A 19335-nucleotide genomic window follows, 5' to 3' on the forward strand; every position below is an offset into this window, starting at 1 on the left:
TTAGTTTTTCGATTTTTATATAATTCTGTATATATTGTTTTGTTTGATATGTATATATATATATATATATATATATATATATATATATATATATATATATATATATAGTAAGTTTGGGAAGTTATCGAACTTTGATTACCATCACCATCCTCTTCCATAGGACTAGCACCTATAAAATGAAATCTTAGCCCCTTAAAAACAAAATTTAAAGGAAACAATTAGGACACTTAATAAAGTTACAAACATAACGTAGCAAACGGAAAGTGGCACAACATTTATTAGGATTAACGTTAAGTTTTCGATTGGAATCTTGAGTAAATTCAATTCACTCAATCTTATTTCAAATTGATTTTTCAAAAGGATAGAAATCATTTCTGATTTCTGACAAGCAATTTGAATAATAAAAAAAGTATATAATAATAGGAACAATTGGAGTATCTTTGTATTTGTTAACATATTAGCATAACCTCATTGTTTGAAATTTCTTCAATTTTCATAATAATTTTAAAGTCTGGCATCGTTGCTCAGACTGATACTCTCTCTATACGCCGAATTAATGGTGACCATTTGTAAATGTCTGGGTTCCAAACAAAACAAACTTCGTTAACATTTGAATTACTAGAGGCGAATGTATCTGTTGTTGTTACAACGTTTAAAAGTTGAAAAAACTTGTATCAGGTTATCATTCGAAATAGACTCTATTGAAGGCTCATGATAATTAATGTAAATTGAATCGATATAAATATTTAGAGGTCAAATTATTTTGGATTTGGTTGTTTTCAGCTTATTTTAAGTATACATGAAATAACTTTGGTATTAATTATTCATTTACTTATTACCTGTAAATTGAATGAAATATTAATAGAAAAAAATCCATATTCACCCGCTTTACAAGCATAAAAACAAGCTAAATTGGCGCTTTCGAAATCGCGGAATGAATTAATGGAGGTCCAAGAAATTAGTACTACTAAATATCTGAGGTGAATTAATCATAACCTAATCGAAGTTAAAGTAAACCTAACCTTACCAAAAAAATGGATATTTTCCTCGGTCTGCTTTATACCATAAGAGGCAGTTCGCAATATATAAGTAAAAAGGTGAATTAACAATTATCTTTAAATATTATCTATGGAGCCAAGTCTCTATCTCCTAAAAATGGACCCCACAAAATGAAACATTTCATTTAATTCATAAATCCAATTCAAAACATCGAAGCGATTATTATGATCCTAAACCGTGACGGAGACGTGCAGTTCTTGTCAAAATTAATTTCTTTGAAACCCATACCTCGCAATTTATTTTTGATCTGCAATAATAAGAAGAAATCATTGGGTGTCGAACAAAGACTGTACGGCGGATAAGCCATCAATTCGATGTTATGACTGTTCAAAAATGTTCTGTTTGGAACTGATGTGTGAGAGCTCGCATTGTCGTGGTGGAGAATGATTTCGAACACTTCTAGTAAAGAAATGCTGCTGTACAATTCAGAATTGAACGTTCTAGTTATTCCTAAAAAACAGCTTAGAGTGCTTCGTGCGCAAACAACTTCGCTTTGGTTCGTTATGAGCTTTTTTGAGCGATTATCAAATTATGGGCTAACCAACGCGAACAATTTTTTTACAGCCAAAAGTTGTAGCGTCCACGATTGAATTCGTGGTTCGAGATGGTGCTTCAGAATCAAAAGTCTCGATTTTATTTCATTATTTGACCAAGATGAATGTTTCAAATCTGTAAACAACCCAAATAGAACTCATATAGCGACACGTTCTGAGTACGTTCACTATTAAAAATTTCAAACTTTATGATGGCAATTTAAGATTTAACATATCTATATCAGTGTTGCTATATCTCAAAACTTTAATAGTAATCCTCGTAATAGCAATTATACTGTGGATTTATTTGATCTGGTATGGATACGGACCTTTGGAGATTCGAAAACTTATTCAAATTTTTTTATGCTACATAGCAGAGTGATACGTTTTTGTTCAATATCCATCCACATCCAAACTATTTACTCGTAGATTGATCACAATCAAAAGGTCAAGTATGAATGAAATATTTCCTGTAAACGATTTTATTACTATCGCTATAATTTATGGTAATAAATGCGTAAAATCTGAATTTATGTGAAGGTGAAATTTGGCAGGAAAACAAGTAACAAAATTCATTGAAGCTTGTTCGTTGTACTTCCCTAAAAATGATTATATTCAGAATTAATTATTTGAGAACATGAACTTCTATAGAAAAAAATAACTAGAAAATAGAAAAAAATTTTGTAGAGGATTCGATTAAATTAAAATCAACGTTTCGGCTCATGCGAATGAAACTATTGAATATCCAGAACAAATACAACAAAATACTTAGCTACATCTTCGAGGCTTCGCTGGACTGCTTATATTAAAAAGTAATGTAAACAAATGAAAAAATGTATTGCTTGTGATTTATGAACGACCCATTCAAAGATTTAAGAACAAGGTACCATGTAGCATTGTAGATATACGTTGGTACATTCGAAACAGGATATAAAGGGGATAAAACCTGTGACTTGGTGGATTAAGATTGACAAAAGCAGTAACGTGCTGTAAGTTGCTGATTGATTTTAAGGTTAGATTGCACACAAAGGGATAAGTTATTTGGTAGAATTCAGCATTAAAGGCAGTAGGTTGCAAACAAAGACAACATCTAAAGCGGTAGAATTGCTTCTTCACACACAACCTTGTATTATTGAGTCATGTTCAGATTATTAAGTAAAAACTTTTTTTTTACTTCTAGTAACAACACACACAGATTGTTCAAATATTTTAGGCCTGAATTATACAAAATTTCTGTGTTGTTTATTTTCATTTTATTGTTTGTTCAAGTTCAATATTTAAACGTCTTTTTGCAAGCATCAATGATACTAAACTCTCTTCAATTCAATGTTTGCCACTAATTATGGCGATTTAAACAAATATATTAACGAAGACATCATCGCGGTCTTATTTCTTCGAAATTTATTGTGTTAGCAATGCTATTTTAATTATGATTTCGCCGAATTAATAATTATACTTAAATAAAATTATATTGAAATTGACGTATAAATTTAGTGTACGTAATATATTTGATCAATTCAATTGTCGAAATCAAACGATACTATTAATGAAACTAAATGTTAACACTGCTATAGAAGTTATTTGATGTCAGTTGGCCATAAACTATAATAGTTTGTGTTTAAGTTAAATACACGCAAAAACAGATCAACTTATTCACTATTAACAAAATATTAATTCACGTTTATAAATTTTTTACATAGAATTGGCAATTTCTGAAGCTTTCCTTAATAGCTAAATTGCCTACAGGAAAGGTTGAGTCATGTTTCATTGGGGGTCTCTAGTTTCTGTAACTAAATGCGAGATCCCAATTATAAGTCTGCCAAAGTTCTTATTATTTATTGATATGTTGTCTTCTAAATATCCTCCGACAATTGTGGTCCTCTTCCATCCACCTGACAGTTCAGCGTAGTCTGATATTTTTTCCATATAAATCATATATTTTTTACGGAATTTCATATCCAGTTGATCCAAAATATTACTATAATACTTTGTATTCGTCAGTATGGAAATAAGCAAAGCAAGCAAAATTGCTTCTGCATCCAAAAAAACTGATGTTAACTCCTAACTCGCTTTAGAATGAAGTACTGGGTTGGTACCACTTTTATCTTCTTGTTTTGTTACGGGATCATAATCCAAAATGATCCAAATGTTGTTGAGAAAGTTGAATGTATTCATTTATTTTACACAAATCTTTCTGTTACCATAGTTTAAAAATATATTGCTTATACTACTTAATGAGATGCATATGACTTCTACTAAACCTTCCTCGGTTAATCAATGATCTTTCACAATCGTAGATGCACTTTACTCCAAGTGAATCGCTTTATAAAGAATTGCATGAGTACTTTTACACATAGCAGTCCATCTTTGAACTGTTCGAATTGAAGATATGCTTTTAACAATAACTTGTTTTGGTGCTACACAGTCAACGTTAACGTAAGCTTCTTCTAGAAACTGCATGCGATGTGTTTGCGTGTTGAAAAAGAGCTTGCGAATATAAATTTAGATAAGGCAGTAATGTGGTTAAGTAGGACATCATTAAAGTCCTCGCTCGAATATTGATCATCCACCCTTCGACGACTATCATATGCCAATCATTGCTGAACATCGATAGATCGTTACTTGCACCAGCTAAATCGTTGTTAACAGGTTCATTCAAAGAATGAGGTACCAAAGGTTAGAATATGTATACTAAAATGTCTCTTTAAGCCATTGGTCTGCCATTTGACGAGTAGTGTAAAATCGATCTTGCAGTTGTCCGAAGCGCCTATTTTGACGCTCAGTGGTACGTATTTATTCTGCATTCAGATGACCATTGTTCTTGTATATTTAACACACCGGACTCAATCGCAATGTGATAACTCATTGTCACAATTGTTAACATGTTAATCATCTGGACCTTTTGGATATGAAGACATTTGTTATAAAAGTAGACGAACTCGCAATAATTGATATTATTTGTAGTATGTAGTAAGTGCTATACCTCAAAAAAAATGAGTTGTTGATATTGTTATTATAACTTACTTTAAATATTGTTATAATGTTGCCAAAAAAATATTTTTTGTACTTGTAACACTCATCTGACTGAGTATAAGTAAGCGAGAAACTTTAGGATGATTGAGATTGAAAAACTATTTTATTTCTTTTGAATCTCAAAATTTTTAATCGAATACGCTACTTTTTACCAAAATGAATGATGAAACCGAAATATTTTTGCTTTCATAAAAAATTTTCGACCTTATAAGTCGACGTTTAACGAGTGCGTTTTCTTTGTAAAATTATAATCGATTTAGATAGAAAATATTTGATCTTCAGATCTCTCGATATTGCCGGGTTACACATTTGTAAGCTTCATACGTATAAAATAGTGGACGAAGAGAAGGTACTTACCTAATCCTAAGTCATTCCACTGTTCAACGATGCTCCAATGCACACTTTTCGACAATCTGTTTTTTAAAGCTAAAAGTTGACACAAATCACTCGCACACAAGTTTCTTTCAACCACAACCAACTGAAAACTTTCATTGTCATTGAAAAAGGCGAGTTCCTCCTGAAAATTAGAAAAAATAATGTTTTACTCAGGATGAAAGCAGTTAGGAAGATTAGGATTTAAAATTCCAAATATTAAGAATCTTAGGAAGCAGATCATCTCTGTCGTCACACATTTCATTACATGTTACTCATTCATTTACAATCTCAATAAAAAACTTTTCCAAGATTGAATTTTCACAAACGTACTGTACAAACCAACGAAACTTCTCGAATTTCTTTTAAGTAAAGAGACTTGCGCTGCAACAGAAAAAGTTCGAATACGCCAAAGATTCACTACTGTCAGATGTTTATTCTGAAGCCTACTCTTTCGATTGCGATGCCTATTATGTCTATAGACAAACCAGTATAGCCGTAGCCTTCGTTTGTATAGGGGCCATTTCAACTTGCACCGTGCGACTTTTACCTCTTTTGAAGGTCAACTATGCATTAAAAGAAACAAGATTTAAGTCTGGTGAAGCTGAGAAAGAAATATCGGCGCGCGTTTTGACAGAAAAAGACTATCTGCACTGTTTTGAACAATGGAAGGTTTGTATCAAGCGATGTAGGTGATACTTTAGAGGTATCAGCTGCTGTGAGATTGCAATGTCGAATCAAATGGAATTTGGGCGATTCTGATTTTAAAGGATTGTAGGTAAATGTTATAATGATTTTTTTATTCAAAGAAAAATTTAAAAGATGTGGATATGATCAATGTTGAGTAGTACAGAAAATTTGACGCAAATAAATAAAACCTACAGAAAAAGTTGGTCTCTAATTAGGAAAGAAAAAAATTATGCTTATCTTCGGATTAGTACCAACAACCGACCTCTTGGGAATGCTCCCTTTTGCACCTCCGGAGGTTTACTTAAAATAAAAATTTCATCTTACGGAAACTCCGTCTAACTGAAATAGGAAGGTTTAAAGGAAACTGTCGACATATCCTAGATAATCCTAGTGAAATACTGGTGAAGTTGATGAGTTTCAGTTTACCTTTGATCTTTGAAGACTATTGGTTATCGAAACGCGGTAGGACAGTGTAAATACGTGTTGGTCTAAAGTTTTTTTTTCAGAAAAAACAAACTGACAATACTCACAGATTGATCTTGGCTGGTAGATGGAAGGTCTTCATATTGCACATCCCTAAAACTCTCTTCTACAACTTCTTGCAAACGCGAGTAACCGACACCGCGCGTACACGTACATTTTCCTCGAGGATACCGACACCACTCTGAAAAAAGAAATAAAAATTACTCATATACTGGGATAATCCAAGACAGAGATATGAAATAGGTCCAAACTCTCCATTAATATTCCCCTTGCTATCGCAATCATATTTTTTAAATTAGTATAAATAAAAACCAATTCATTTCAATACTGTAGTATGGAATCACTCTTAGTTCGATTCACATCATTATTGTTACATAATGTAGGGTTTAAAATGGTGAAAATCTTCAGTAAGTATATTAATTTAATAAATAGTGTAATTGAATCAAGAGTACTCCTTCCTCCTGGAACACTACATCCGTACTAACACTTTTTTGACTCTTCGATACCGTCACTCCAAAAGTCATCATCTTCAATGGATTTCAATAGTTAATAATAACAAAAATCATTGCGTCTTTATACGGGGAAGGTCAACAACAGATACAGTACATACTGTTACGATTGTGTCTCCGTCTTAAAGCCGGTCCTGCCTAGATGTATTGAAATTCTAAAATTCGGCGAAGGCACGCTTATTTCTTATAAACCACGGAATCCGTTTAATGTTTGTTTTTTATATCCGTTTTTATTCACATTATTTCTTTTGGATAATTTGTAGGAAGGTTTATTTATTTTGTTATAGAACTTATGATGAGCGAAACAAAGGAGAATCTGGTGGTGGACAAATAATCGCTTATGCTGATAATATAGTACTTGTAAACAAAAGAAAATCTATAATGGAGACAATATTAAAAGAGATAGTTACAGAGGGAAAACGGATGAGTTCAAAAATCAATGAAAACAAAACAAAAACAATGAGATTTGGAAAGCAATGTCAAGGGGGAAAGGTGAACGTTGGTGAGTATGAATTTAACATGAAATTTGAAACTTAATACAGTTACACATTTCTCTGAACAAACTCCCTAAATAAAACGATAATCCATCCACACCTGACTGACCCATACCTGACCCAGGAAATTCCAAATAATCTTCTTACCGTCCAAATAGCATACAATTAAAATAATCCTCCCTGATCTACCTGTTTGGGGAAAAACCAATACCTTCTACCTGCTCTCATTGTTTCATACTTAAACGAACCCAGGCGAAGGTTTTGGAATCGAGGAAAAAAACGGTGAAGGGGAATATAAGAAAAGAACTGATAGAGAAATAACTGTTAATTATTCAAACTGTGTTATAATAGTATGAGCGCTAGTCTTATGGTCGAGGAAGGGAAAGATGTAGCACAGACAAAACTGATAACTACTTAAACCCACTATATACACATCAACAAAACAACCAAGACGTTCGAGAGCTGCTCGCTTCGCTATCCCTCGCCTGGATTGAAAAAATGAGAAGGTAGAGGGATACAGTTATATTGGTTTTTCCTAAAACGTACCAATTATGTCGGAGAGGATTAATTTAGTTGTATGATGTTAGGGCAGTAAGAAAGAAGACATGGAGTTCTCAAACAGAAGGCAACTTGGAATTTTCTGGGTTAGGCATCGGTTAGTCAGGGGTGTATTAAGTATTTTAAAATGTGAAGGCACATGGCGTGGTCACCTCAATAGCATTGTATAACTGATCTCCGTGTTCTCGTCTTAAGCACTCAAACATATATAACATAACTCTTCTGTTTGCAATCCGAATTTTCTATAATTTTTATAGTCCTTCAAGTAATAATAGATAAAGTATGAGATATCTTGATGAATAGTATGCTTAGATGAGGCTCCCCTGATTTATACAAAATCTAGCACAATTATATTGAAATGATGACATTTCAATATTGTATGCACGTTGCAATTCTAGTTACTTTCTGATTCAACCCACCAAAATATCAAAAATCAACTGATCGATGCAAGAATCTTTGCAGAACTAATTTTTTTCGTCATTTGTGGTATTCCTTCGTTATCTTTGCTGCTAGCATTCATCAACTCAAATTTAAATTTTCGTATTTTGACAGCGACGTAGAAAAAAGAAATATTGCTAAGCAACATGCAATATTCATCAATACAGGAAACTGTATGTAAATAAAAAGAATAGTTAATATAATTTATTCTTTGAACTGCCTCGAAAAGCTTTGAAATACGTTGTTATTGAATTATTTTATCGATTTTTTATGTATATGTACTTAAAAAAATGTTAAGAGATAACAATGTATATATAGAATAGGATTTAATAGTAGGAAGTGATAATTTAAACATAAATCATTTAATTGCTTCATATTTTATAAAGATAAAATACTTATGGTGCTAATAACCATATTAAATTCTTTTATCGAGTATCAATAGACGTATTTTAAACAAACAAATGATGAGATAATTATTTATTATTTATGTTGAAGTGTTACAAAATCTTCACGGTCCATCTTAATTGAACTTACATTTTAGATAAGTCAGATAACTAATAAATTTAGATAATTTTTAAAAAAAATATTCGAACATGTTAATTCTTACTTTTTTACTTAAATTAGCTCTTTGAAATCAGTGTAATAATTACAAAAATAGTATTTAAGCACAGTGCAGCAGATTACAAATGAAATTGATAAGCTACATCATCGGGACAGTTCAAGTTTCATGTATAATAATTTTTTTGGTTCAATATTAATTACTGATCTCTCGTTAGCGTATGAAAACATTGAAACAACTATTCTGTTTACTAACCAACCTTTTTGTCAAAATTTAAGTCTAGAAGTTATGATAGGTGATGAAATGAATTACTCCAGTTGAAAATTGGAAACAAATGTTTAAAGCAGCTCTGGCAGCAAGGAAAATTGATATTGGGGTTACAAGGTAAGCAGTCGAAAAACAACTTGACGGTTTTCGGATTTCCTTGGACCTTCTAAAGATGCCACATGGTTTAACCGAGATCCAAGCGAAACATCAAGTAAAGTTCTGCCCGAAGATCTCTTTATTGAATTGTAATCGCGATGAAAAGTGGATATCATGGAAAATCAATGATGAGACAAAGGAAAACTAGCAGAACCCGTCGCAAAGAGTAGTTGATTCAAACGGAAAGTCTTGTTGTGTATCTAGTAGAATTATAATGGTTAAGTATACTTCGAAATCATTCTAGATGGTTAAACTATCAATTCTGAGGTTTGATCGGAGAAATATTCAGATTTAACTTACTGAAAGCGTCTTTTACAACAAGACAATTTTAAACCACATTAATACAAAAGAACTTGGTGGTTGTGTTCTCCTATCATATACATCATTTAGTCAGGACCTTGTACCATCAAATTACTATTTACTTAGATACGTGAAGGTGGGTTCAAGGAGTCCACGAAAATTTATTTGGATTCGATAGTGAAGAACTAAAATGCTGTCCCATCCGCAACGCTTGTTTAGACGTGCAAATTAATACGAGTTGTGGTGTATGTGCTTGCAATCTTGCATGAACTTGTTTTGATTTTTCACCAATATAAATACGAATGTCAAGGATAAATGTTACTCATTTTTTTTTTCGGGATGATTACATATAAGTGTTGGCCAGTGACGGAATTTGTTTCCAGACTTTCGGAAAGAAAAGTAGAGTGAATCGATATTAATATCGAAACAAATTCCGTCACGATGATTGTCAGAGTCCGAAAAGTAAGCACCTATTTTATTTATTTTATGTGTAGGTACGTTTCCGGACTTGTTATAAAAATAAGTAAAACAAGTTTATTGAAGCTGAGGACTCTAAGCATACAAGCGTTTTGCGTTTCTTGGTATTTGATACATATACGCAAAGAAATCATGATGAACTTCACAACAGTCTTATGATACTTTATTGTTATAATAAACTTGCACTTGGGTTGAAAGTTCAGATTCGTTTTGAAATGCATTGGATCTTGAATGATCTCATTTTTTTTTTTTTTTCGAACAATAATTACCTACTTAAATATTTTACGTAATATTGATAAATATTAATTACACTTCATATCTACGGAATTTTATGTTTATTTATTTTGTTGAATTTTTATCAGAAAATAATGTCAAGTCACTTAACTTAGAACAATTAGCGATAGGATTTTCAAGTAATTTTGCTATGGGGGTCTGAGGTATGAATTCATTTTAGAAAAACGGCGTCATATCCATAAAACTTTAGCAATTTTTGCTACAAAAGAAGTTTTTCATGTAAACAATGAACCGCGTTAAACTAAATTTGATAATAATTTTGAGTATACTTAAATAAATGCAGAAATTGATTTTGGTAATATCAAGAGAACTATAGCTATCTTCTATTGTCTCAATAAAAATGCTCAATACTTTTATTCACGCCTTCTTCCCTTAATAAGAACGTTTCACCCAACTATCTTGGTAATTCTGGCTACATTTCTCATCCTAGGAAGCCTTTTTGCTTTGACCACATTCCCCATATCACCTTCACCATATAACGCTTTGGTCTCTACATTAGTTCTCCTCCTCTACTCGTTTTGCTCCAGCCCTCCTCCGAAAATCATTCTCTCCCATATGTATATTTTGTTTTCGTCTCGAAATATGTTTCGATCTTGATAGTCCTCCAATCATTTTGTTCCCTCCCGCTATCGTCGATTTACCTGGAATAGTCATCCTTAGTTTGTCATTGTCACTCCCAGGTATTCAAATCTCTGGACTTTATCGAATCTATACTCCCTGTTTTGCTCTGTCACTTTTAAATGCTTGAAATTATTCAAATCCCTTCCTATCTCCATATATTTGGTCTTCTGGTTATTTATGCGAAGCCCATATTCTTTTGGTTTTTTTCTACATGGTTGAAACATTTTGTCTAGATAGTTTTTTCGTTCTACTATAAGTACCACATCATCGGCGTAAGCAACGTTGTTGTAAATCATCCACTAGATTCGGATGCCACTACTTTTCAAAATCAATTCTAGTAAAAGGTTTGTTGGAGAGAATTGCTGATAGTGAATCTCCTTGCTTCAAAACTTTTTTTGTTCCATGTTTTTTGAAATTTTTTGAAATTTCCAAATTAATAGCTAAAACAGAGCATCCCCATGGTATTGGAGAAAGAATTGATATTTTCCGCTTTGAAAATTTTTAATTTATGCGGCATAAAGGAAAAATCTCCATTTTCGACGATACCATAATCGAATGATATACTTAAATGGAGAAGAAACTGCAGACCACGTTAACTGTTAGTGCCCTGCACTCACACGGGTGAGATTTTAACACCTGGACAAACCCCAGAACCTGCCTAACAACATCAAAGGGTTCAAACCAAAACGACTGATCGGCTTCTAAGAGGACATCGGACTTTGGTGACGTCAAGTGGAGCACGACGGGCCTATCTGAAGGCCTTCACGGCCGCCCACACCTCGGACTATACTTAAATGGAGAATTGATGAAAATTTGCTCAAGTCAAAAAAGCAAATTTCTTTCCTTGCGAATAGATCAAAGCACATCTATCGAAGGTAATGTAATGCTAATGTGTTTTAACAGTTATATTGACGAAGACATCATATAATTGATAAAAGCCTACCTACCTTAAGGTGGAATGCAAGAAAATTGCAAATCTCGCGCAATAAAAACGTTTGAGAAGCGCTATACTATGACATTGCAAATACACACATATGTCTTGCATGAAAATTCACGAAAAATGTCACATTATACTCAATCTTAGAGACGATAGTGTGAAAACAACCCAAAACCTATTAGCAGTTTAAAATGACTCTTTAAACAGGTAATCTTAGCTCTGAGTATTGAGATCTAGTTTAGATTCATAGTTAAAGATTTAGATGCTAGATTTTCAAGTAGACTTCATATTCAAACATAAAATACAAGTAAAAAAAAATAATTGGTTAATTTTAACTTTGTGGGTTACTTTCAAAACCTTTACACATTATACATTCCTGTTATAGCGTGCACGTCTTTAGAGAAGGACAGCGTAAAGTTCTGACTTTTATTTTTCTCGTACAATTGTAAGGCTATTTGGCTAACTCGTTGCCTCTAGCTCTATTATCTCTAGCTTTCGCAACGGTGCTTATCCTCTGACAGGTAAATTATTTTTAATTCTCAAATTAAGACAAATATTGTCGTTGTTGGCTAAATATGTATAAAAAAGTTTCGAGTGTCATGCCTATGACGGATGGTAGTGGAGTTTGATATATAAGATCCGCTTGGGTTTGGGACTCTAAATATGGAATATAAAGAGCTATGTCAATGTGATTTTTTGACTATTATAATGTACTCTGGGCTTATCAAACCCGCAATTACAATAATTTAAAAAAAAGTTTTGAGCACGCAAAAGCCGAAAAATGTTTAAAAATTAAAATTATAATGAATTTCTAATCATGCAATGTTCTAACTTAAGCTTTAAGCCGCGTTTACACCGGAGTTAATAACACGAGTTTTTAACAAGCTAACTTAGCTGAATCGCCAAAAAATTTCTCTTAACAAAAGTTATGTTATTAACAAGATTTATGTTATGCATCCAGAGTCGGTAAAGATCAAAGGAAATGTGTTATGTTTTAAACAAATGTTAATAACAAAAGTAAATGGCCTCTTTTAGCGCGTTAACTTTTGTTAACAACAGGTTCCTCTCTTCCCCGCAACCCCCTCGCCCGGCATACTGCTACACAGAGCGCGCCAGTGGCCCCTCAACAAATTACAGCAGCAGACGAAACACGTGGAGACAGAGAGGTTAGTTTGTGTGTTTTGCTGTTTTGTTGACGTGAAGTATTATTTATTTTAATGATGGAAAGTGAATGGAATCAGGAGCAAGTGATTAATTTGATAGATCTGTATCGAGAGCGCCCTGTGTTGTGGGACCCAAGCAATGCTGACTTCAATTGTCCGATCAACCACTCAACATCACAGCTGGTCATGCGGAGGAAATTCTTGATGCTTCCGTCGCACCTTAGCTCACCTGAAAGAGGGTCACGATCGTATTCTTGCAGATCATTCAACATATCACTCCCACTGTACACAGTCCTTGCTCTGAGGGACGGTTTCACCCAGTATCTCCTACGTCTCCTTTGAGCAGCGGTAGCCAAAACAACGCACGCAGCTGCAGCGAGAACCACGTCATCCTCTCGCACCATTGTCTCACCTAGAACTGCTGGCTGTGCATGAGCGTTGATAATGGCGGAGTTTTTAACTTTTGTTGATAACAAAACTAGCAGCCAAAAGAAAATGTTATTAACATATGTTAATGACTTTTGTTATTAACATCAGTTAATAACAAAAATGTTAAAAACTTGTGTTATTAACTCCGGTGTAAACGCGGCTTTAGGGTTCGAATCTGGTATCAAAAAAGAACAAAACAATTTTTTAGGTAAGGTTAGTTTAAGTTAAGTTGGTTTAGGTTAGGTTAGGCTCATTCTAGGTGTCATTTCTCTCTGAGATATTTCATGCAATTTATTTTCGAAATATATGCCATTTACGCAATTTTAGCGTTTCAATACTCTCTTTTTTCCAATTACAGCTCTAGATTCACTTTTTCACAATTCCAACCTAGATTATATACCAAACCCCATCCACTTCTGTCACCGGCATGATGCGGAAGTTTTACCTAAATTACTTTTTACGGAGAAAAACATTCAAAGAAATCGAAGAAAGGTGCCATAAATGTTATCCTGAAAATGCTTTGAGCGCATAAACAAAATTATTGTCGAAACTATGTACGTCATCCTGCACTTCGTCCTCTGTAATCGAATTGTGTTATTATTTACTTTTACATGTACCTTATTAACTTGAACTGGCTTCCTTCGATTACTTTCAGTTCTCAAACTTGTTGAAAACACAATAATGTATTTTTTTATAATTCAAGAAGTGATTGATTAAAATAAACAAACTTGAATTTGCACTATCTCGAATGTCTAGACGCTACGCAGCTTGAAACAAAAATTCAATAGAACATTTCGTATCATAAATTATGATTATGATTAATTTTTAGCGATTTTGCATCTGTACTGGATAGACCTAAAGATAAACAATGCTATTGGAGCTGAAAAAGTAAACAAAAACATTCGTTGCACTACAAATCGTATTCTGTAATACCTTTATTAACTTTTAATCAATTAGCGGTAAGAAATATACTCAAACGGGTGGTGTAATTCCGTACCACTTTGTGTGTAATACTAGGAATTGTTTAATAATGTGTAAATAAAAAAAATCTAATAATCGAATATCCAATTGATACAAAATATATCTTATTTGTTCTACATTTTTCATACGATTCGATTTGAAATAATCGAAATACTTACGCATGCACCTGATCATTTTAATAAAACCTAGATGTCTCTCCGAGCAGTTTATCACAGTTACTCACACTTTTCTTTATTACAAACACAAAAAACGAACTATAATGAGAATAAACCGAAAATAAATACAGTTCACGTTACCGTAGGCACAAAAAAGACGCAAATAATTTCGTTGTGACTGTCACAATCGAAAATAACTTCATAAACGTGTGCAGTTCCATTCACACTTATGTTAGACATGTGCGATCACGGTTTTAATCTAAAGTGAGTGTCTATGTGTACAGGGCAGGACTGAGATGGTTTCTGATAAACCGAATGAGAATTGAAATATGTTATTGTTTTCATACGTGCATTTTAGCTTTACAATACTTGCAAAAAAGCTTTATATTCTGTTTGTACCTTTGCTCAACTAAATATATAAATAATGTAACTTTATGAATTTTTGATTCCGGACCTTACTAGTGTTAATTTTAAAAATAAATCTGTTACTATTGTACAAACAATTTATAACAATAAAGAAGACAATGAAGGTGATTTTTTTATAGGTTTATAGATAAAAACTTATCACATGTTTAATTCATTTTAGTTGAAAAAAAAATTAAGAATCATTATTTTAAGAATTTTTTTGAAGTTACGTATATAAAACAACCTATACATCGTTTATTGCATGTCCAATGGAAGAAAGTTGTAGGTGATAAAAAGATCTACAACTTTTGTATTCACACTTTTTTCACATAACTTCAAAATTTATGTGAGAAATTAGTAACCAAGTTTTTGGCTTTTTATTTTTACCTTTCACAAAAAACATTTTTTTCTTTGAAATTTTGTGAAAACTTACCTTTTTATGTACGAACCACACTGTAATTTATTTGTTTTTTGGGTAATTATACACTTTCACGGTCACCTGGTTTTTTGGCTCTAGAAAATCGAAAAATTGATAGTTTTTAATGATCTTGGTCTCAAAATGTTCCATTGTACGGTGGATTTATAAAAAAAAATTGAAATTGAAAAAAATAAATATTTTTTACAGCTTCATGACTTTAAATGCAAAAAAATGACTTTCTACATATAATCATTCGTAACTGTTTCTGACGTCGTGGAATCAAGTTCGTATATTTTTTTCGCAATTTACATAAAAAAATGAATATTTTGAAAAAAAAAAAAAGTTTTTCTACTATTTAAGGTTTGAAACTATTAAAAACCGCAAATTCAGCCACTATCCCCGTGTTTTTTATAAATTCGTCGTAAAATGGAACATTTTGAGACCAAAATTATAAAATTTATCTATTTTTCGATTTTTAATGGTCCAAAAACTATTAATATTGAAGAATATAGTATTCACGAAAATTGATTGTTTCTCATCGATTTCATTTTAAGCTATAAAAACTGAAAAAATCATTCTTTTTGGTTTTTTTTTAATTGTTTATTAATTTATGTAGAATACAAAAAAAATATAAGAACTTTATCTGATAATGAGATAATTTTTTGTAAAGGATTATTTTGCAAACCCGTTTTTTTACGATTTAAAACAGTAAAACTATGAGAAATTTTCATTCCAGCTATTTCTACTAATTTTTTTTATAAATCCGCCGTAAAATGGAACATTTTGAGACCAAGATCATTAAAATCCATCCATTTTTCGATTTTCTACAGTCAAAAAACCAGGTGACCGTGTAAGTGTATAATTACCGTTTTTTGATTAGAGAGAACCCCTAATTTTCAATCGAAAATTCTCCTATCAAAATCAGCTTTTTTAAAAAACCGGTAATTTTTGGGTTAATTGAAATCTCTACTTTCTGATGGTGTAAAAAAAGAAGAAAAATTCGCATCCGAAAATTTTTTTTAATAATAATTTACAATTTTTAGATATTTATTGAAATTTCCAACTAATTTTCGATCGTAATAGTTTGATTATAGATTCAATACTATTATTTTCAGTTTCGATTAATATTATAAGAAATTCATCGAATATATTGGTATAACTACACATTAAACAAGATGCAGAAAATATATTTGTTATTATTTATAAAATGTTACATACTTAACCCTTATTCTTCCTTACGGCTGTAAGAAATATTTCGTTTTTCATGGAGTCTTTTTTCCAAAATTATTTACATTTCTTTTGGTCTTTTATTTGTGGTAGTACCTCATGAGTGTCTTCCCTACGTTCTTAATCGCTTTGTGATTTCGTCCATCTATTTCTTCCTTACTCGTCCTCTGTTCCTCGCTCTTTCTTTTCTGGCTTCTTGTAATCATTTCCTCATTTATCCTTTTTACATGTCCAAGCTATTTTAGTTGATTTTCTTCTATGTATTATTCTGCAGGTTTTGAATTCAGTTTTGTTCTTTATTTTCCAAGGGAATCTCATTTCCGTTGTTTGTATCCTTTTCCTTTGTCTTTCAGTTGTTGTCCATGTTTCGGTTACGTTATGTTAGTATGAGTATAAGTACTCTGTTATAAATTTATTTGGGTAGTTCATTGTTCCATAGAAAAGATATTTTTTTCGCGTTAAATAATTTTCCTGCGTTTGCTGTTCTTTCTGTTATTTCTTTCTCTAATTTTGCATCTTCTACTATCATTGAGCCGAGGTACGAGGATGTATTGATATCTAGTTAGCCTAGACCAGTTCCATGCATAAACAAAATATTACGTTACCATAGCAACGAACAATAAATTATTAGAAGTGTCAGTGTGAAGTTTGACGTCAAAAAAAATTAAACCAGAGTTACGCAATAAATTAAAAGAAAAAAGATGTCCACCGAAATTGTGAAAATCGAAAAATTGGAGTATCGAGCCATCATCAAGTACCTGTATTTAAAAGGATTAAGAGGTGAGCAGATTTACGAAGATATGCTTAATACCCTTGGTGATCAATGTCCTTGGTATGCGACCGTGAAAATTGGACGATGGAAGTTGATGACCGATCGGGAAGGCCAGTATTTGTGTCAGTCCCCGAAAATATCGATGCAGTTCATGACATGATTTTATCAGACCGTCGAATTGGGCTAAAACGGAATTCTGAAGCACTGAATATTTCATACGAACGTATTCATCATATAGTTTACGTCAATTTGGACATGAGAAAAGTTGCTGCAAAATGGATCCCGAAATGTTTAAATGTTGACCAAAAGGGTAGAAGCATCGCGTTCGATTTGTGCTCGATTTGAAAACGATGTAGACTTCTTAAACCGAATTGTTACTATAGATGAGACTTTGCAAAACCTAAGAAGTTTCGTGTCCAAAAATCTGCTGGAAAAGTTCTTGCTTCAGTTTTTTGGGATTTCCAAGGAGAAATCATGATTGATTTTTTGGATGAGGATAGAACAATAACTAGAGATTACTATTCAACATTACTGACCACTCTACGGGAAAAAATTAAAGAGAAAAGATGCGGAAAGCTATCCAAGGTGTTTTGTTTTTACAGGACAACGCCCCAGCATACAAATCTCATGTTACTATGCAACAAATTCGTAATTCGGGGTTTGTATTAGTAGAACACCCCCCTTATTCACCAGATTTGGCTCCGTCCGACTATCATCTCTTTCCCCAACGGAAAAAAGTTTAAAAGGTCGTAAGTTTTCTTCCAACGAGGAGGTAATAAAAGTTGTGGAGGTCTGGTTTGCACAGCAAGAAGAAACATTTTTTTTTAAAGGTCTAGAGACGTTGCAGGTTCGCTGTAATAAATGTATCCAATTAAGAGGAGAATATGTTGAGTAATAAAATATTTTGACCTTTGAATTTTGTTTGGTCTATTTCCTATTTTAATGTCGTGTGTCTTTGTTTCTGTGCTTATGATCTTCGTCTTGATTTTATCTATGTTTATATTTATGCTGTATTTTTTAATTGTTTGATTGTACAGTTCCAGATTCTGGCTTAGTACAGAAGTTCCCAAACTTTTTTCTCGTAAACCACTTCCAAAATATTTATTACTAGTTTTTGTTAGATACATTTACACCATTTACTAGCTCGTCAAAAAAATCAGACTTAAAAAAATTTCTCGGTGGTCAAAGATTATAGAACAATAAATAGGTGATGTCGGCAGTTAATGGCTATTTTCAGGAGGTTGATGGTTCTCATCATAAAAAGGGTATCGAACTTATTGAACATTGCTGGGAAAAGTGTTTTGCCAAAATTTTTGTTCTTTGTTGGGCCAGGTACTTCTGGGACCATCCTCGTAAGTACTTCATGTTTTCATAGATTTATTTCATATTAAAAGCATACGTTAGAGGTAGAGAAGGAAATACATTTCCATTATGCAATAAAACTGCCTTGAAGCTAGCTTTTGAAGGATTGATAAATAAATGCCAATAGGAGTGATTAAATTCAATTTTGAAATTCATAAAATTACGATACACCAAGTTTCCATTTTGAGAACAGTATGTCCTGTAGTTTTCGTCACAATTTCGAACATGGCGTAATTTATTTTAATGATATAGCAAATTCCATTATTCGAAACAAGATCTTGGGAGTTCTGACTGCTTTATAGACAAATTCAAGTCGTTTAGGTTTAATTATAATTTGATTTCTTCTGTATATTGTATCAACCAATAATTATAATTTATTGATTCAATGTAATGTGTTTATTTATTATTCGAATTAAAACAATAACGTGTACTATTGATTATTAAATGGTATTAGAATATCAGCAAAACAAATAAAGACCTCTATTTCACTTTGTTGTTATCATCGAAAATGCCACCTCGTGAAAACCAAGACATCACTAGTTTAAAAAAACTAATTACAGTAGCAAAATGGTTAGGTGTGGTGCCTATAAAAAACAAAACAAAACCCAGCCACGCGTACAAAATATTTTTATTATCTCTGGGT

The 19335-nt window shown here is 32.4% G+C and overlaps 2 protein-coding genes across 6 annotated transcripts in view; one reads left to right on the forward strand and one right to left on the reverse strand.

The window, feature by feature from the left end:
• The window catches only part of LOC130442195 (growth factor receptor-bound protein 14-like), a 385241-nt gene that overhangs the window by 338842 nt on the left and 27064 nt on the right, over positions 1-19335 (reverse strand). For 2 of the 4 annotated variants that reach the window (XM_056776314.1, XM_056776313.1), the window contains exons 2-3: positions 6218-6351; positions 4983-5142 (exon numbers count right to left, since the gene is read on the reverse strand). In XM_056776314.1, the coding sequence (XP_056632292.1) occupies positions 4983-5142; positions 6218-6351 (294 nt within the window). Of the gene's footprint in view, positions 1-4982; positions 5143-6217; positions 6352-14511; positions 14765-19335 lie in introns of those variants that run through there. The other 2 variants (XM_056776316.1, XM_056776315.1) reach the window with 2 other exon arrangements.
• The window catches only part of LOC130442196 (uncharacterized), a 51952-nt gene that overhangs the window by 16112 nt on the left and 16505 nt on the right, over positions 1-19335 (forward strand). The window contains exons 2-3 of one of the 2 annotated variants that reach the window (XM_056776318.1): positions 6967-7181; positions 14655-14793. In XM_056776318.1, the coding sequence (XP_056632296.1) occupies positions 6967-7181; positions 14655-14686 (247 nt within the window). In that variant the 3' untranslated portion in view covers positions 14687-14793. Of the gene's footprint in view, positions 1-6966; positions 7182-14654; positions 14794-19335 lie in introns of those variants that run through there. The other variant, XM_056776319.1, reaches the window with a different exon arrangement.

Source organism: Diorhabda sublineata, chromosome 3 (assembly GCF_026230105.1).
Source record: "Diorhabda sublineata isolate icDioSubl1.1 chromosome 3, icDioSubl1.1, whole genome shotgun sequence".
NCBI lineage: Eukaryota > Metazoa > Arthropoda > Insecta > Coleoptera > Chrysomelidae > Diorhabda > Diorhabda sublineata.